Below are 21,074 nucleotides of genomic sequence, written 5' to 3'. Positions count from 1 at the left end.
AATGTCACTTCTTGAAACCTCTCCTATACAAAAGTATTAAAAAAAAATAGATGAAATAGATGAAAAGATGTAAGTCCAGGATGTTCACTGTAGCCCTCCAAAACGACTATCCAAAGGTCCATCTTCGGAAACTGGGTAAAATGAACTACTGTGTATATTCACACAGTGAAGGTAAGAGAAAGAATAAACAAGCTATATGTTAGATATGGAAACTGCATAAGATGTATGGACATAATTAAAAATGAGCCCCTCCCCAAAAGACCTGTATGGATACTATGTAATAGGTGTTTACACATGTACACAGACACACGGTTGCATATAAATAGAAAAAGATATGAACATTCATTTACCAAACTGTTAATAGTGTTTTTCTCTGAGAGGAAAGACAACTGAGAAATTTATCTTTTCATTTTTTTAATCTATCTGGCATGTTTGCATTTTTAAATAATTTCAGCAACTAAAAAAGAATGCAATATGATCATCTCAATAGATGCAGAAAAAGCCTTTGACAAAATTCAGCACCTATTTATGATTAAAACTCTTCAAAAAATGGGCATACCTCAACACAGAAAAGGCCATATATAATAAGCCTACAGCAAACATTATTATCAATGGTGAAAAACTGAAAGCATCCCCCTAAGAGCAGGAACAAGACAAGGGTATCCACTTTCACCACTATTATTCAACATAGTTCTGGAAGTCCTAGCTAGAGAAATCAGAGAAGAAAAAGAAATAAAAGGAATCCAGATCAGAAAAGAAGATGTCAAGTTCTCACTGTTTGCAGATGACACAACACCATACGTAGAAAACCTTAAAGACAGTAACAGAAAATTACTAGAGCTAATCAGTGAATTTAGCAAAGTTGCAGGATACAAAATCAACACACAGAAATCACTTGTATTTCTATATATGAACAGTGAAAAATCAGAAAGAGAAATTAAGGAATCAATCCCATTCACCATTGCAGCAAAAATAATTAAATATCTAGGAGTAAACTTACCTAAAGAGATGAAAGGACTGTACACAGAAAATTATAAGACACTAATGAAAGAAATCAAAGATGACATAAACAGATGGAGAGATATTCCACATTCCTGGGTAGGAAGAATCAATATTGTGAAAATGACTCTACTACCAAATGCAATCTACAGATTCAATGTGATCCCTATCAAATTACCATTGGCATTTTTCACAGAACTAGAACAAAAAAAATTCACAATTCATATGGAAACACAAAAGACCCCGAACAGCCAAAGCAGTCTTGAGAAAGAAGAAGGGAGCTGCAGGAATCAAGCTTTTTGACTTTAGGTTACACCACAAAGCTACAGTCATCAAGACAGTATGGTACTGGCACAAAAACAGAAACACAGACCAATGGAACAAAATAGAAAGCCCAGAAATAAACCTGTGCACCTATGGGTACCTTATTTTTGACAAAAGAGGCAAGAATATACAATGGGGCAAAGACAGCCTCTTCAATAAATGGTGCTGGGAAAACTGGACAGCTACATGTGAAAGAATGAAATTAGAACACTTCCTAACACCATACACAAAGATAAACTCAAAATGGATTAAAGACCTAAAAGTAAGACCAGAAACTATAAAACTCTTAGAGGAAAACATAGGCAGAACACACAATGATGTAAATCAAAGCAAGATCCTCTATGACCCATCTCCTAGAGTAATGGAAATAAAAACAAAAGTAAACAAGTGGGACCTGATAAAACTTAAAAGTTTTTGTACAGCAAAGGAAACTATAAGCAAGGTGAAAAGAAAACCCTCAGAATGGGAGAAAACAATAGCAAATGAAACAGCTGACAAAGGATTAATTTCCAAAATATACAAGCAGCTCATACAACTCAATGCCAGAAAAACAAACAACTCAATCAAAAAGTGGGGAAAAGACCTAAACAGACATTTCTCCAAAGAAGACATACAGATGGCTAACAAACACGTGAAAAGATGCTCAACATTGCTCATTATTAGAGAAATGCAAATCAAAACCACAATGAGATATCACCTCACACTGGTCAGAATGGCCATCATCAAGAAGCCTACAAACAGTAAATGCTGGACAGGGTATGGAGAAAAAGGAAGGCTCTTGCACTCTTGGTGGGAATGTAAATAGATACAGCCACTATGGAAGATGGTATGGAGATTCCTTAAAACACTAGGAATAAAACCCCCATATGACCCAGCAATCCCACTCCTAGGCACGTACCCTGAGGAAACCAGGGTTGAAAAAGACACATGCATCTCATTGTTCATTGCAACACTATTTACAATGGCTAGAACATGGAAGCAACCTAGATGTCCATTGACAGATAAAAAGAAGTGGTACATATCAGTTCAGTTCAGGCTCTCATTCGTGTCCAACTCTCTGCGACCCCATGAACTGCAGCACACCAGGCCTCCCTGTCCATTACCAACTCCCGGAGTCCACCCAAACTCATGTCCATCGAGTCAGTGATGCCATCCAACCATCTCATCCTCTGTCATCCCCTTCTCCTCCTGCCTTCAATCCTTCCCAGCATTTGCTATGAAGTCATGGGACCAGATGCCAAGATCTTAGTTTTCTGAATGTTGAGCTTTAAGCCAACTTTTTCACTCTCCTGTTTCACTTTCATCAAGAGGCTTTTTAGTTCCTCTTCACTTTCTGCCATAAGGGTGGTGTCATCTGCATATCTGAGATTATTGATATTTCTCCCGGCAATCTTGATTCCAGCTTGTGCTTCATCCAGTCCAGCGTTTCTCATGATGTACTCTGCATATAAGTTAGATAAGCAGGGTGACACTATACAGCCTTGACGTACTCCTTTCTCGATTTGGAATTGGCCTGTTGTTCCATGTCCAGTTCTAACTGTTGCTTCTTGTCCTGCATACAGATTTCTCAGGAGGCAGGCCAGGTGGTCTGGTACTCCCATCTCTTTAAATTTTCCAGTTTGTTGTGTTTTGACTTACTATAGCATTATTTAAGAAAATTCAAACTTGAAGATGCTTTTTTTTCTTTAAATGGATTGTTCACTCAATCTTGTCAAAATCCTAAATGTTTTGCTACATTTTTAATTTCAATTTGCAAGCAATAGTCATGATGATAGTAGCCTATGTATGTCCAGCTATAAGAGGAACATGTGAGTCTCTTTTTTTTCCTGGACAGTTAACACTTTTAAATTCACAAAGGGTTTTTTAAAACAATTTTTGTATGTAAGAACCACTGAAAACTAGAGTGGTCAGATACAGTAAGTAGTTTTTCATGATATATATAATTCTGGAAAGGCTTAAGAAAATGAACTTTAATCTATTAATTTTATGTTAGATTGCAGAGGCTACTTTTGAAAAACCTTGCGATAAACTCATCTGCAGAGTACCTGATTATTTATCTATTTCACACATTAGGGTTTTTTTTTTTTTTTTTTTTGACTTACACAGTTTTCTGAAAGCTGTATCAATTTTTTTAAAAACATAAGATCTAGTTTCTACTCTAACTCGTGAAAAATTTCCCTCAATTTAATTCATTACTGATAAATTAGCTGTTTAACATTAAAAGGGGCTATGTACCGTATAGCACAGGGAACTCTGCTCAGTATCATGTGGCAGCCTGGATGGGAGGGGAGTTTGGGGGAAAATGGATACAAGCATATGTGTGGCTGAGTCTCTCGCTGTTTACCTGAAACTATCACAACACTGTCAACCAGCTATACCCTAATACCTAAAAATAAAGGTTAAATACCTATACCCTAAAAATACAGGTTAAAAAAAAAAAAAAAGTGGTTGTGACTAGATTTAGCCCGCTATGATAATACCTAACCAAACCACCTACTTGATGTTCATGCATCTGAGTAAAAGCAGTCAAATCCTGTTTTTCCAGAATATCATTTAAATATAAACACAAGATCCAGCAGTGAAACTGATTAATAAAACAAGTTTCATTCCTGATGCTGAAATTTCAAAACGGACGCGGACACAGACTCCAGTGACACGTTTTAGGAAAGTCGATGTTTGTGGGGGGCGGGGGGGGCAGCTTCCCTATCTCCATCTCACTCGGCACCCCCACCCAAGCCAGCCTCCCTACACCTCTGCTACTCAGAAACCTCTGACTGGAATGGCCAAAACATTCACTCAGAATTTTCCATAAGCTGGTATGGAAAAATCCAAACGAACTTTTTGGCCAACCCAGTACTTCATCTCACACAGACACACACACACACACACTCACAGACCAATACCTTGGTGCTTGTGTCCGGTTAACTCAGTGCATATTTTACAGAGTTATTCTTTTTAAAATGGAAAGCAAACCAATGGGGGCATTATCATATGATGGCTACTCTCTCAAAATCAAAAGTTATGCAAAAGAAGGGCCTAACTTTGTCCTGGAGAATCTGGCTGATTTCAGCGAGGGGGTGGCCTTTCTTGAAGACTGAGTCTGCTAGGCTGAAAAAGGGAAAAACAGTTTAAGCAGAGGGAAGATCTAATGTCTGGAGGCACACAATCTAATGGCCTGTCCTTGCAAACGGGAGGAAAGAGGTCTGGGGTGGCAAGATCACGGAGGGTGGCCTTGAGGTGGGTGGGAAAAGGGGGTGGAGAAAAAGGTAAGGGCTTCTTTGGTCAGTGGTAAAGAACTCGCCTGCAATGCAGGAGACCTGGGTTCGATCCCTGGGTCGGGAAGATCCCCTGGAGAAGGAACTGGCAACCCACTCCAGTTGCCTGGGAAAGCCCATGGACAGAGGAGCCTGGCGGGCTACAGTCCATGGGGCTGCAAAGAGTCGGACACAAACTGAGCGACTAAACAACAATGACAACAAGAGGACGGGGGGGGGGGGGGACAGACAGCTTCACTCCTCAGCTCGGAGCACAGACTCTGTAACCTGGGGGCACTGGGGAGCCCGTGGCAATCTGGGCTCCTCCTCCGTCTCCCCAGGCCAGCTGGTTTTCCCACGGTTGGTCCATGCGGCGTGGCCCCTCCCACAGCTCCTCTCAATAAGCCAGTCTTGTCTTTCCAGGAAAAAGAAAATCTGGTTTTCTGATGAACTGCAGTCCTCGTTTTTTCTATCCGCTCTGGAAAAGTGGGATTTTACAGTCCAGTCAAGACATTTTCATGAATACAGATGAAGACCCTCATGTCAGGAACTTATCTCATAATTCTTTGTAAGAATCTTTTCTATTCTTTAGATAGTTTTTGTGGAAGCGTTTCTCATCTGCTTTTTCTAAACTAGTAAAAGCTAGTTTTCTGGAACTAGGTTACAGACCGACTTTGGCCCATTTAACAAGGTCAGACTGTTTATTCTTGACAGAATTCTTTCCCACTGTAAAAAGGTACTTTTAAATGCCACATTCCAAGACCAGTGCCAGTAAACCACTGAAGCATATTTTCCCACAAGAACAGATACCAAGTGCGGTCCCCACCTCGCTGAAATCACCCCGTGTTACATAAGGTGCAGGGAGCTGTCAGCGTCACCGAGGAATCTATCAGCCTCGTTCAGAAAACACGTCCCTACATCTAGAAGCATGCTGACCTTTAAAGAGGAATTCATCACAATAAAAATGGGAAAGAAGAAAGGGAAAGATGGCTTAGAAATTAAAAAAAAAAAAAAGGTTAAATAGCAGAAGAGAAGTCTTTGTAACTTTAGATTAGTATCCAAACCTAGAAGTAGGAGAGATTTTTATCCCTTATTTTGGGCTTTTTATGGTTGAGTGGTTAAATTTATGGCCCCCACTTTTAGATTCTGCCAGCCTTCAAAATAAATATATGAGCAGTGCTAAAGTAAATTCTCCTACGCGTTCCCCTCCTTTCTGTTGGATGTTTCCCTGAGACCTGAAGGTAGACTATTCCTCCACGGCCAACTGTAAAGTTTAGCATTCAAATTTATGAGGGACTTAAAAATCATCCGTGTCCTTATGACATTGGGTGTCACAACGTCACTCTCCCTGCGCTTCACTCTGCGGAGAAAAGGAAAACAGAAAGCGGGAGCAGCAAGAGGCACTGTTCGGCAGCCCAGGGAGCAGCGTGGAGAAACACAGTTGAAATATTAGCAGCAAAGTCATTACAACAGGAAAGAAAATTCAGCATAACAAAGCGACTGCATACAAGTCTGAGCTGAACTTCTGGAGACAGCTATACAAATCAGGGCTTCCCAGGTGATTGAACGGTAAAGAACCCGCCTGCCAACTCAGGAGACCCAGGAGACCTGGGCTCGATCCCTGGGTCGGGAAGATCCCCTGCTGCAGGGCGTGGCACCCCACTCCAGTATTCTTGCCTGGACAATCCCATGGACAGAGGGGCCTGGTGGGCCCCAGTCCACAGGGTCACAAGAGTTGGGCGCCACTGAAGCGACTTGAGCAGGCACACACCCACATACTAGATTAACAGAAACACGTACCTATACTTCGCAAGAACCCAAGAGGACTAAATAATATGACTAAAGGAAACAATAACGCAGACATTTTCTACCTTTTCCTACAACATTACGGTTCCTTTAAGGATCCCCCAAAACCTTAATTTAAACACATCATATAGGAAATGTACCTATGTACAAGTAGAGGAGGGATAGGAAGGCTTGTGATACCAAATAAGGAGGACAAAGCACGGTAATTATTTGAATGTCAGGACTGGCTGCCCCAACAGATATTCAAACTGTAACTGCAACCCCCTCAGAGCTCCAGTGACTATCAGGGGGTGACGCAGTGGGCAACTGGGAGGATTAGCTGAAAGCTGAGTTTAAAATAAACAATAAATCTTTAGATGCTTATCAATGAAGAAGAACTAAACAGCCTCTTGATGAAAGTGAAAGAGGAAGAGCGGAAAAGTTGGCTTAAAGCTCAACATTCAGAAAACTAAGATCACGGCATCTGGTCCCATCTCTTCATGGCAAATAGATGGGGAAACAATGGAAATAGTGACAGACTTTATTTTGGGGGGCTCTGCAAAATCACTGCAGATGGTATGATTAAAAGATGCATGAAATTAAAAGATGCTTGCTCCTTGGAAGAAAAGTTATGACCAACCTAGACAACATATTAAAAAGCAGAGACATTACTTTGCCAACAAAGATCCATCTAGTCAAAGGTTTGGTTTTTCCAGGGGTCATGTATGGATGTGAGAGTTGGACTGTAAAGAAAGCTGAGCACCGAAGAATTGATGCTTTTGAACTGTGGTGGTGTTGAAGACTCTTGAGAGTCCCTTGGACAGCAAGGAGATCCAACCAGTCCATCCTAAAGGAGATCAGTCCTGGATATTCATTGGAAGGACTGATGCTGAAGCTGAAACTCCAATACTTTGGACACCTAATGTGAAGAACTAACTCTTCTGAAAAGACCCCGATGCTGGGAAAGATTGAAGGTGGGAGGAGAGGGGGATGACAGAGGATGAGATGGTTGGATGGCATCACCGACTCTATGGACATGAGTTGGAGTAAACTCCGGGAGCTGGTGATGGACAGGGAGGCCTGGCGTGCTGCATGCATGGGGTTGCAAAGAGTTGGACACGACTGAGTGTCTGAACTGAACTGAATAATGATGCAATGGTCCCACCAGTGACACAGAAAAAGCAGAGCTGGCAATTCATTCACAAATTCACCTGTGAAAACAGGGCGTTGTGAAAGAACTTAAATTTAAAGAGTAGTGAGAAATGATGGTGTTCAACAATAAGGAATACGTACTTTTGAGTATGGGGGTGATTTGCAGGTGGGAGGGAGAGGATGGAGGGGCTGGTGATGGACAGGGAGGCCTGGTGTGCTGCAGTCATGGTATCACAAAGAGTTGGACATGATGGACTGACTGAAGTGAACTGAACACAGAAAAAGCAAAAAACAATCCTCTGCATGCCATGCTACCGAGTCGGAATTCATTCTTTAGACATTGGAGAATCAAGAGGATTTGTTTCATTCATTCATCATGTGTTTATCAAGTGCCTACCATGGGCCAGGAGGGCACTGTAGGAAACACTAAAATAGTACAACACTGCAGGTGAGTGAATAAAAGTGGCAGTGTTCAATGTAACAGAATTTCAGTGACACATCTCAACTCAGGAACTTGTACCAGGAGACTAGACAAGCCCAAGGAAACTGAAGATACTCCTATCTTTCCCCCACCTTGCAAGGAAGCAAGCAGCAGTATCTGTAAAACACCAGAAGCAACATATCCTAAGAGTTAGAGAGGACGTAAAAGTCCAAGTTGTAGAGACATGGTTTTCTGCCCAGTTCTAAGGACTGTGTCTCATACTCTGTTGAAGGCACATGAAAGGACACTTGAGTTAAGGGAATTTAGGGGAGACGGAATAATCCCCTTAAATGCAGTTTGACAGACGAGCCCCTGACCAACCACAGAAGGTGCATTCCCATGGAAGAGGCAACAAAATTTTTCCAGCTTCTGGATCCCTAAGAAACCCTCTGTTTGCAAAACCTCTCTAAAGCACTTGGTCTCCTCAATGTTAAGACGATGGTTGGTCTTTACACTCAAATCAGGCCTCAAGCTTCTGAGATTTGGGCTTCCACTGTGGCTCAGACAGTAAAAAGTCTTCCTGTAATGCAGAAGACCAGGCTTTGATCCCTGGGTCGGGAAGATCCCCCAGAAAAGGGCATAGCAACCCACTTCAGTATTCCTGTCTGGAGAACTCCATGGACAGAGGAGCCTGGCGGGCTACAGTCCATAGGGTCATAAAGAGTCAGACAGGACTGAGTGACTCACCTTTAAGCCATCATTCAACTTACTTCTGAGACTTGACTGGCATCACACAGGGTAGACAGAGGTAGGATGAATGTAAATAACCAGGTGACAAGCAGACCCTGTCTATATCATACCTGGCTGAGCTGGCAGAACAGATGTATGGAGGAAGCATACCTAGCAGCAGCATTACAGTTAAACTGTTTTTGTCCAGAACTAATTCGCAACAGTGATCCAGCTTATGAAGGAGCTGGAATTAGGTGAGTCAAATGAATGTCTATCTTTTACAAACAAGGAAAGCAGTCATTTGATGAACTTAGCAAGAACACCTGGTGCAATGTGATAGGCACCCGCACGCACACAGGCAGACACACCTACGGCGGCATCTTGCACGGTGTGGAATACAGGCTCTTTCTTCAGGGAAGGTGCTCAGCGTGGTCAACAGCACCCCACAGGCAGAGACTACCCATCAGACGGTAACTGGAATGTGTTTGATTGCCACTGGGAAAGCGTACCGGAGGATCTGGCTGGCTGCTCATGTTTGTCTTGGCTCTGGCATCTTCCACGTACCCAGCCCTGGGAATCCTAAGGAAAAACGTGTGCTGTTCCCAAGCGTGGGCATGGCCCCATTGTGCTCCACTTCCCTCGCTGGTGAAAGTGAAAACGAAAGCTGCACAAACGCTCCATTGTGAGCTGGGAAGCAGGTACTGGCGGCCGGCAGCTTTCACAGCACAGACCTGGCTGTCTCCCGGCAGGCAGAGGTCGGACGGGGCGGGAGCCTGGCGAGGTGTGTCCTGCCCTTTCGCCGAGGTGCCCTGGCGACGGGTTTTGGGTTTTTTCCATTATACTCGGTTCACGCCTTTGCTCTGATTTCCTCAGTATGCACTGGCAGGCTTTGCAGGCTTCTGTGGGAGCAGCTCGGCTGCCCAAGGAGGCACAGACCCTGCCAGGTCTCCATAGTAAACACAACACGCACGAAGAGGAAACAAGCATAAACAATTTATTTTCTCCTGTAAAAGATGACATTGTTCTCTGATCCTGGGGCCGGCTTCCCTTTGCCGGCGTGGTGGTGCCAACTGGGTGCTGTCAAGTGAGCTATCCCCAACAGAAACTGACAAAACGAGCGGAGACTGCAGGACGGGCACCTCCCCGGGGCCTGCATCCAGGGAGGATGCTGGCGGCCTCTCTGAGCATCTCCCATCCTGGAGGGTGTGAGCGGGGAGGGCTTCCCTGACCCCAGGGCCTTGCAGCATTCTGCCCTTCTTCACTGCACTTACCTCTGTCTCTAACTCTACACTTCTTGGCATGACTAACTGATTAAGATTTGCCTCCCCATTTTGAGCTCCACTTCTGTTCCCCACGGTCCCGCGGAGTCACCGACAGTGCTTGGCATGTGGAAAACGATCAGTATCTGTTGACTGAATATCGCAACTCCATTTCAAACGTTCTACCCTATGATTATCAAAAAGGTTCTGAATCCACAAAGTTTCTTTAGTGTTTACTAAACGCTACCCACAGGCTTCTGAGGTGGCGCAAAGGACCTGCCTGCCAAAGGAGAAGATGAAAGAGACTCAGAGTCGATCCCTGGGTCGGGAAGACCCCCGGAGGACAGCGTGGCAACCCACTCTAGTATTCTTGCCTGGAGAATCCCATGGTCAGAGGAGCCTGGTGGACTATACAGCCCATGGGGTCACAAAGAGTTGGATACGACTGAAGTGACCGAGCATTCATTCTTGCATGCAGTTGCTTCCCATGTGGGCACTGGAAGAGGGAACCACCAGAGGCATAAGGAGAGGATGCAAGCAATTGGGTTTTTTTTTTCTAATTCTTGTATTAAACAATTCTTGTGGAGTGATCTTAAATACAGCAATTTTTTATCAGTTTCACATAAAAAAAAAATCCCCAAGTGAATTTTTGTAATCTGTATAACTATCAAAAAAGTCTTCCCATGTTCACTATTTAGTTGTTATCTTTTATTTCTACAGAGAGGAAGGTGCTTTCATATGAATACATATGTCCTTTAATAGGAAAGATAATATAAAAAAAGGAACTTTTGAGAAGGAGAATGTGATTCACTTAGTGAGTATTTTTACTAAGTCACTGAAAAGACAGAAGAATATTCTCATTCTTCCATATGGTACAAAGTGGATTTTTGTTTTCCTCCAAACTGTGTGTTAGGCACAGGCATTTGGAGGAAAAATGCTAATTTTCCCATTTGTCTAACAATTGGAAAAAGGCCCTCCCCAAACAGTGGAAAGGCAATGTAATGCTTATTGTTCACTGAAGAACAGAAATAGGTTTACGGCAGGCCAATTCTGGACTTCATCCCAGCATGAGAAGTTACTGATGCCCCAAAAGGAATGAGCTCATTTTAAGCTGTAGCCTTCTCTCTATCCACAGGTGGCATCGTGGTGGCTGCCCTGGGGAGTAACTCACTCTAACTGCATAGATGTGGCAATTACATCTGGATATAAAAACATCAACTCCGGCATCGCTCTGAACGGCCCTCAAAGCAGTCTCACACCATACCGGGAGCATGATGTGTGCACTGTCGTGATCAGGCACTTGGATGATTTTAAGGGAGCAGACACACGCAAAAGAGGCGGACATGAATTAGCGACCAAACAACCAACTATAATCTACTGAGAATGCAATAGCATTATGTCTTTAAAGATGTGTATGTGTTAAGCAGAACACTCTCCGACATAAATCACAGCAAGATCCTCTATGACCCACCTCCCAGAGTAATGGAAATAAAAGCAAAAATAAACAAACAGTACCTAACTAAGCTTAAAAGCTTTTGCACAATGAAGGAAACTACAAGCACAGTGAACAGACAGCCCTCCGAATGGGAGAAAACAGTAGTAAACGTTAACAACTGACAAAGAATTAATCTCCAAAATATACAAGCAACTCATGCAGCTCAACACCAAAAAAAAAAAAAAACAAAACCAAACAACCCAATCAAAAAGTGGGCAAAAGAACTAAACAGACATTTCTCCAAAGAAGACATACAGACGACTAATAAACACATGAAAAGATGCTTAACATCATTCATTATTAGAGAAATGCAAATCAAAACCACAATAAGGTACCATCTCACACAGGTCAGAACGGCCATCATCAAAAATTCTACAAACAAGAAATGCTGGAGAGGGTGTGGAGAACAGGGAACCATTACTCAGCTATAAAAAGGAACACATTTGAGTCAGCTCTAACAAGGTAGATTAACCTAGAGCCTGTTATACAGAGTGAAGTAAGTCAGAAAGAGAATGACAGACAGTGTATATTAACACATACGTATGGAATTTAGAAAGACGGTGCTGATGTTCCTACGTGCAGGGCAGCAAAGGAGACACGGATGTAAAGGACCGAGTTCTGGATTCAGTGGGAGAAGGCGAGGGTAGTGTGATTTGAGAGAACTGCATTGAAACGTACATTACCATGTGTGAAACAGATGACCGACCTGAGTTTGTGTGTGAAGAAGGGCACCCAGAGCCAGGGCTCCGGGACGACCCAGAGGCGTAGGTGGGGACGCAGGTAGGAGGGGAGTTCAGGATGGTGGGGAAGGGGAGGAGAACACGTGCATACCTGCGGCCGATTAATGCTGCTGTATGGCGAAACCCACCAGAACACTGTAAAGTAATTCTCCTCCAATTAAAACAAATTAATTAAAAAACAAACAAAACAAAAAGTCCATGTGTGCATGTTTGCTCCGTGTTATACGACTCTTTGGGGCCCCATGGACTGTGGCCCGCCAGGCTGGTCTGCCCATGGGCTTCTCCAGGCAAGAATACCGGAGTGGGCTGCCATGCCCTGCTGCCAGGGATCTTCCCGACCCAGGGATCAAACCCAGGTCTCCTGTACTGGCAGGCAGATTCTTTACTACTATGACACCTGGGAAGCCCTGAAAATGTACATACTTTCATTAAAAAATAATTATTGCTAAGAAATGCTGCCTTCTGCAGCTCATGTTATTGAAATAGTAACATCACAGATCACCACAACAAATATTCAATTTAAGATTGAAAAAGTTTGAAATATTGCCAGAATTACAAAAAAGTGACACAGAGACAGTACGTGAGCAAACGCTGTTGGAAAGTGGTGCTGTGATGCAGGGTCACCACAAAACGTGTGTAAAAAATGCAACATCTGCTAAATGCAACAGAGCGAGGTGCAATAAAATGAGGTATGCCTGTATTCTTGAAATCCATCTGCCACAAGATTATATATAACCGCATGAGGCATGATTCGTACAGGCCACTTTCGTACAATGGAAAGAAGCTCCCTCTGACCTATTCTCTGGTTTTCTACAAATGTAGTTATTTCAATAGAGGTCGCAGAATTTGATTTTCAGGGTTTCAGAAACAGTTCTTCACCAGGCTCTGAGTATAATGGGCTCCACTTCTCTTCACCTCCCCAGCATCTCCCTGCAGAGCAAGAGGCCTCATGTACGTGCTTATGGCCACCCACATCTGCATGTCTCCATCCTGCCCAGCGTCCGCAAGCTTCTGCCCCTTAGGTGTGCAGCGAGCACGCGGGTGGCCCGATGTGCTTTTAGGAAGGAGAGAAGAGCCTGTGCGATCCCCATTCGGTCAGGCAACTCCAATGCCTTGCGTTTGGCTGCCTGAGCGTGGGCGTCTCAGACCAGAGAGGTACCTGGATTCTGTACCCATCAAATGACGCGTGGTGAGAGCAGGGCCAGAGCTGGCTCCTGCAAATTGTGAAACCCAGGCCAGGGGACCCTCCCGCCTGGTGCTAGGGTCTTCGCTGTAGCCATCCACATCGTGATTCTGTACCGTTTACAGAAACAAGTATAAAGCACTTTTCCCTCTGAGGCTACAGTGCATACCTGACTGGATGCTGTGACAGCAAGATCCCAGTTCTTCCTAAGACACCTCTGTGTCACGGGGGAGGCATCCACTTAAGGGCTCTTTATTGTTATTGAGTTACTAAGTCGTGTCCGACTCTTTGCAACCCCTTCGACTGTAGCCCACCAGGCTCCTCTGTCCATGGGATTTCCCAGGCAAGAATACTGGAGTGGGTTGCCATTTCCTTCTCCAGGGGACCTTCCTGACTCAGGGATCGAATTCGAGTCTCCTGCACTGGCAGGCGGATTCTTTACCGCTGAACCACCAGGGAAGCCCTAAGGGCACATAAGCCTCCCTGATCAGATGGAAGCCAAGCCAAGTCAGAGCATTTGGCCTTATGTTACACCAACTTTAGCCACAACTTTAGTCCAGACTTAGGACTGTCCTAAATTAATTTCTACCCAAAAGGCCAACTCCTTTAAGGAACTTAGAACTTGATAAACAAAATCCCTAAATAATTACAAACAAGACAGAAAACAGTCTTACGAAAGGCATTAATAAGATGCTTCTTTGGAAATAATGTAGGAGGAAGGTGGGATTAATTTCTGCAGGGGGTACCAAAGAGGAAATCTGAGTCAGGCTTTGGAACAGAAGTTATATATTAGCGTTTCTCATCGTTGTAAAATGTCAGTTTCGAATCAGTTAACTTGTAATTTCTTTAACATTCCACAAATCAAGTTGATTCCCAGTTCCTGTATGACATAACCCACTAAAATATGCGTATTTCCAGGAAGTGGAGTGTAGTCTTTTTCTCTTCGAGAAATGCAAAAAAGAAAAAAAAACAAAACAAAAATACCAGTTCAGGCTAAAAAAAACAATTCCAAGTCTACGTGTCACCATGTGTATGTAAACCAATGTATCACTATAGAAATGGATTTTCCCTTAAAAAGAAAAACAGTGGGAAAAAATTTAATGCAGCATTCTACAGGAATCATACATACTCTTTATTCTTAACATTAAATTTCAGCTATTACTGTTTCAAGTATAATTTCAATTTGTTCCAGTGTCTTTTCCGATTGCTAATCTTTTTTATTTTATGTCATGTAAGAATTATTTTATGTCACATAAGAAGTATAGAGTATGCAGTACAAGCTAGATACTGAAAAATCAGGTATTTATGATTGCCTTTCCTCTTTTCTGTATGAAATCATTTGTCTCCACTTTCCTGTCTCAACATATCAACTTTCAGTGAGAATGGAATGTTAATTGGTGTTACGCACAAGCTGGGCTATCATTCCTCAAATTTAAGAAGAAGAAGAAAAAAAAAAAATCAAAACAAACCCAACTGGCTTTCCTGTTTTTATTTACGGTTTTCAGTGCCCCGTTGAGGGGGGATTAAAATAAAGTGGTTCAGTTATGGCTCATCCTTCCTTCAATTAAGCTACCCAAAGAGACCAGTTCCTTCCATCATCTGTCCAGATCTCAAAGCCTATTCAAGTTTCTCCCCAGGGCCCCGAAACAACATACAAAACTACTTCCTAGGGAAGCCGCAGCCTACCTCACCCTTCCCACTGGGGAAACACACAGACTCAGCCCTTTCTGGTGCGATTATATAAGCATACAAGGGCTCACTTGACACCACCCAAATCGGAGATGTGTCCTTTAAACACCATTCTGTGCCCACTCTTCTCAAAAGTGATAGTGTGTGTTGGGCAAACAGGAAACAAGAATGCTTCTGTCTCAACAATGGTCACGCATTCAAAGGAATCTTCTGCAAAAAAACCTCTCTTGCCCTAGCTATAGTGTAGAACACTGGGAAACCATGTGATCTGTCATGTACCAGGTTCCAGCATCTGTATTTTGGGGATGAGGAAGCAGAATACTTTTGCAAATTGAGTGTTTTTCTAAGGCAAGTTCTCTCTTGAGAATTTCCAACTCCCCTCCTGAACTTCTACTTCTCAGCTGGGGCATTACTGGAATTTGTGGAGGCAATTCTTTGTTAGGCAGAATATTAGCCACCTTGCAGCCGCCTCCACCGCCCAAGTTGTTATGATGACCAAAGATGCCATCATACATTGCTCAACCACGTTTCCCCTCCCGCCTCCAGCACCACCCTTGACTGAGAACCACTTTGAGGCTAAAAGGTGGACAATACGGTAATATACATGTTTCAGTGCTATTCTCTCAAATCATCCCAACCTCACCTTCTCCCACAGAGTCCAAAAGAGACTTTATATCTGTGTCTCTATTGCTGTCTCGCACACAGGGTCGTCGTTACCATCCTGAAATATGTATATTACCATATGTGAAATAGATCACCAGTCCAAGTTTGATGCAGGAAATAGGGCACTCAAAGCCGGCGCATTAGGACAACCCAGAGGGGTGGGATGGGAGGGAGGTGGGAGGGGGGTTCAGGACGGGGACACATATGCACCCGTGGCTGATCCATGTCAATGTCTGGCAAAAACCACCACAATACTGTACAGTTATTAGCCTCCAATTAAAATAAATTAATAAATAAAGATGGATAATACGTAGACAATGACATATTGACCCATGAAGATTCTTTTACTTAAGGCTTAATGTAAAGCTTTGGGGGCAATGTTTGTAGTGTTCATGGAATCAAAAGGATTCTCTGAGCCCACATCCATGTGTCCACGTCCTTAGCACAGCAAAGGGACATTCCTGGGCTTAAAAAAAAAAAAAAAAATCTATGCATGAATTCACTGTATGTAAAACAGGCCCTTCAAAGACAACTGTATTTATTAGTGCTCACTTCCAGGCTCCTCTTGTATATTTTGGGTGTATTTTCACCACAATTCATCTCGGAAACAATGAACTACATTAGGAGAAACAGAAGCTAACCAAAGTCAGCGGCTATTATGGTTTTATGTCTGCATGAGACACAAAAACCAGAATATTACAACTGTCCTCCTTGGCCAAAATAGAGCCTGTGGGTCTGCGCTCTGTGCGGCGGCCTGGAGGAGGCTGCCAGGCAGCGGGGAGGCGCTGCCTGTTCGCGGGTCATCCAGGTTCACTCTAAGTGCAATCTCTCCTTCACAGCCGACGCCGCAGCCTCACAGGGATGCTTTCACACACCTGCGCAGGTGCCTGGCCGTTCCTCGGACGAGGACAGGAGCACGTTCCTGGCCCTGACCTTGAGCTGCATCTCCCCAGACCCTACATACGCCGCTCTGGAAACAGTGGTTATGGCAAAAAGCCATATGGCAAAACCATTGGGAAACTTGTAACTGATTCCTTTCTAGTGGCTAAGAAGCAACGGTCTATTTCTGCAATGGGTTCTGTCCACAACAAGACCAGCCCGGATGTGTCAGCAGTTGTAAGCAGAACACTCTCTTCCTACCGCCTGCCATATAAAAAGGGCAAAGACACTCTGTCCACAAACTGACCACGGGCAGTAATACCATCAGGGGCCCGGAATGGGGGCAGTCTGTCACTCCAAAGAGGAAGATGAAGTTGAATGAAAGAACAGTGCTTTCTCACTCACCACCGAGGTAAGCGCCATCTGGAAACTGTAGATGCGGGCGAGGCCGAAGTCAGCCAGCTTTATTTGTCCACTGCTGGTCACCAGAATGTTCTGTGGCTTTAGATCACGGTGCACCACTCGGTGAGAATGGAGGAAGTCCAGGCCTCGGAGAAGCTGAAACATCATATCCTAAATAAAACCGAAAAACAACATCAATCCATCACCAAAAGAGCAATTCAACGTGCTGAATTCTCAGTACTCAGACTAGTGTTTGGCACAGACAAAGCATCTGCTAAGTACCTGCTGAATGAATGAATCTGTCCCCCTTTCTACGGCTCCACTCTCCCAAGCTCAAGATTACTACAGATGTGTCGCTCTCCACCTGTATTTTATTAATGAAGGGATGATTTAAAAATAATTTCAGGGACTTCCCTGGTGGTCCAGGGGCTAAGACTCTGCACTCCCAATGTAGGGAGCTCAGGTTCAATCCCTGGTCAGGGACGTAGATCCCACATGCCACAATTAAAAAGTTCACTTGCCTCAACTAAAGATCCCATGTGCTGCAACTAAGGCCTGGCGAAGCCAAATAAACATTTAAAAAAAAAAAAGTTTCAGATGACATAGGAAATATTCTGGAAGGATATATACCAAACTGGTGTCCAGGGTTTAATGGTGGGGAGAGAAGGCAGCTGGCGAGAGAGGGACATTTTCCACTTCACAAACTTTTATATGATTTAACTCATGATTTCAACAATTAAAATCCAGTAAACAATGCTAACAGCAATAGTAGTTCTTAATATTTTTATAGCACCTATTATTTAGCAGTCATTATGTGTCAAGTACTGCTTTAGTAATTCACTTAATCCATACCACAACACTGGGTAAATAAAAGAAGCTGATACATAGTAGGTGTGTGTAATTAGCCCAAAGTAGCACCACTGGCAATAAAAACAGAGTCTTGATTTGAACCAGAGTCCAGGAAAACTGGATTCTAATTCCCAAGGCACTCCTTTATTAGGTCAATGATCATACGAGTATGGAAAACTAGGTAAGCAGTGTAACCTCACCAAGCCTCACTTTTTCTGTCTGTAAAAACAGGAAAGTGACAAAAGCTACTGCACAGGATCACTGTTTGGAAAGCACTGACCGCAGCAGGCACTTACTGAATCAGCCAGCATGGAGGCCTCTGGACCAGTGTCACACCTTCTGCTAATTTTAGAATTTGTAAAAGCAGATACAATATTTTAAACTCAGAAACAGTGCTGGATGGAAAGAATTTAAGGTAGTGAACGTGATATGACCCTTTGAAATCTGGAGGTTCATAAGACGGACCTACCTCCTCCACCCCACATAAAACCATGAGAATGGCGTATAAAGGGAATTAATTTGGCTCTCGTAAGGGTTAGAAAAATGCTTAGGCAGCATCAGGGGCTTTAGAGCTGGGAGGGGCGGTGAGCACACACTTGCTCACCAGTTGGGCTGTATTTGGTTATTGACTTTACAGTATTGGTATTTTCTTCAGGGAGTTCTATCTTTAGCTCCTGGCTTATTCAAAACCAAAGCCTGAGTTTTCCACCTATAATGGGGCCTACTTTTCATAATACGAGATTTAAATGAAGTAATGCATGTGAAGAGGTTGTGTAGTTTGCAGGAAAAAAATGAAAAAATGATCACCATTGAAGCGTCCCATTTCCTGGGGGAGACTGAGTCAGAAATAACCAGAGGAAAACGTGGCCACTGTCACAAGGTCAGTGAACAAAGCGCTACGTAGGGATGACACAGGTGAACTGGAATTCTTTTCGAGTTCCACCTAAATGGATCTGATGAACTGGCCGGGGTTACCTTCTAAGTTTCCAAAGATGAAAAGACCAGACTGCACTGTCGAGGGACAGTGGTCCCGGACTTAAGAACCACGGAGGGCAAAGCAACTTGCAATGAATAAGAGTGTGAAAGTGAAGCACAAAAATGTTAATGGAAGTAATCTTCTGTGGCACACGACTTGTATGCAGTGGACTTTAAACAGCATGAATAACCCGAAGTAATATCATGCTGGCTTGCCATCTTTAGCTTCTTATACACTAAGCACCAACCCTTTCAAACAGTACCAAGAATAAATGTGCTTGATTCATGTTTCAGTGTTCAAACAGTGTAAGCAGCCAATGAGTAGAATAAATATGTAAAAATCTGAACCAAGTAATTACTAATAAGGCCCATCTAAATTTATACATTGCAGAAGACTCTTGAGAGTCCCGTGGACTGCAAGGAGATCCAACCAGTCCATCCTAAAGATCAATTCTGGGTGTTCATTGGAAGGTCTGATGTTGAAGCTGAAACTCCAATACTTTGGCCACCTGATGTGAAGAACTGACTCATCTGAAAAGACCCTGATGCTGGGAAAGATTGAGGGCAGGAGGAGAAGGGGACAACAGACGATGAGATGGTTGGATGGCATCACCGACTCAATGGACATGGGTTTGGGTGGACTCCGGGAGTTGGTGATGGACAGGGAGGCCTGGCGTGCTGCGGTTCACGGGGTCACAAAGGGTTGGACACGTCTGAGTGACTGACCTGAACTGAAATTTATAAAAAGCTTGAACTGTGTGCTGCGCTTAGTCACTCAGTCCTGTCTGACTCTTTACAGCGCTATGGACTGCAGCCCACCAGGCTCCTCTGTCCATGGGGATTCTCCAGGCGAGACTACTGGAGCGGGCTGCCATACCTTCCTCCAAGGAGATCTTCCCAGCCGAGGGATCAAACCCAGGTCTCCGGTAATGCAGGCGGATTCTTTACTGACCGAGCCACCTGGGTTTAAATACATGTACGCTGCTTTCATTTGTGTATTTACACAGCCCTGGTAGCTCAGCTGGTAAAGAATTCGCCCGCAGCACAGGAGGCCCTGGTTTGATTCCTGGGTCGTGAAGATCCCCTGGAGAAGGAGACAGCTGCCCACTCTAGTATTCTGGCCTGGAGAATTCCATGGATTGTATTGTCCATGAGGTCACAAAGAGTCAGACATGACTAAGAGACTTTCACTTCATAGCACATACTATATTTTTCTTAGTTATAAAATTGGTCCATGCTTAATGCATGTAGAAATCTTTTTAAAAAATTCATTAAAAATCTAGAGGAAGAAAGAAAAAAAATCATGCAAAACCCCACCACTCAGAAAACAGAGAAAACTCTACTGTTAAATAACTTTGTCTTTCAAGTCTTTTAAACAGATACTGGTATATCTATCTGCAGGTGTAAGTATATTATAATTCTATTTAGTACTGAAGCATTGTATATATCATATATATTATATATCAATATATATAACAATATATAAATACAACATATTTTTAAATAGAAATTGTTATTATTTGGTATACATTTTACAGTTGCTTTAAAAAGATTTAACAATTCATTGTGAATATTTTGCCACTTCAACAAAATTCTTTTAAAATTTAACTTTTTAATACAATACGATTTTTAGTGGCTGCATAGTTTTCCTTCTATGCCATAATCAAAATTATTTGGTTTTAGGTTGTGTTATTTTGCTACTTACTCTAAGAATGTAGTTCTCCTCTATTTAAAGGCAAATGTAGATAAAAATGACTTGTTAACATCATAGGAAAGCACGGTTTAAGCAATGAGAACACACATACTGGTCTAATGTTTGACTCCATGTAAATGACACCCATGCATAAAGAGTTGGTTCTATGTAAGAATTACCACTCTTTAGATTTAATCAGGCTACTTAATTTTTTTTGGTTAGCAAACTGGGTTTTCTTTTACACCCGAAACAACCAGCTACAATTAGAGTTTCGAACTAGCAAAACCTTGAGTTAATGATTTTAAAAAAAATTTCCAAAAATCTCATTTCCTTCACTAATTCCAATGCATTGATGCACTGGAGCATGACAGACTTGTAACTCTGGTCACAAATAAGAATAAGAACTCTGGTCCCAATTTCTGAGAATTATATGAATGGATAAACTGTAACACTAAACAAAGAAAGGAAAAAAAATCACCTTTCCTTCAGCATCACAAATGCTTTGATCAAAGACATTTCAAAGGATTCTCTACTTAAGCTTATTATCTGTTCCATCTCAATTTATAGTATCGTGAGACATACT

The 21,074-nt window shown here is 42.9% G+C and overlaps 1 protein-coding gene across 3 annotated transcripts in view; it reads right to left on the bottom strand.

Moving 5' to 3' along the window:
- The window catches only part of CDK6 (cyclin dependent kinase 6), a 248,240-nt gene that overhangs the window by 119,724 nt on the left and 107,442 nt on the right, over positions 1-21,074 (bottom strand). For all 3 annotated transcript variants that reach the window (XM_070471667.1, XM_070471655.1, XM_070471664.1), the window contains exon 4: positions 16,978-17,145. In XM_070471667.1, coding sequence (XP_070327768.1) covers positions 16,978-17,145 — 168 coding nt within the window. The remainder of the gene's footprint in view (positions 1-16,977; positions 17,146-21,074) is intronic.

Source organism: Odocoileus virginianus, chromosome 1 (assembly GCF_023699985.2).
Source record: "Odocoileus virginianus isolate 20LAN1187 ecotype Illinois chromosome 1, Ovbor_1.2, whole genome shotgun sequence".
Classification (NCBI taxonomy): Eukaryota; Metazoa; Chordata; class Mammalia; order Artiodactyla; family Cervidae; genus Odocoileus; species Odocoileus virginianus.
Note: the sequence above shows the minus strand (reverse complement) of the source record. Positions and strands in the feature narration are given on the sequence as shown.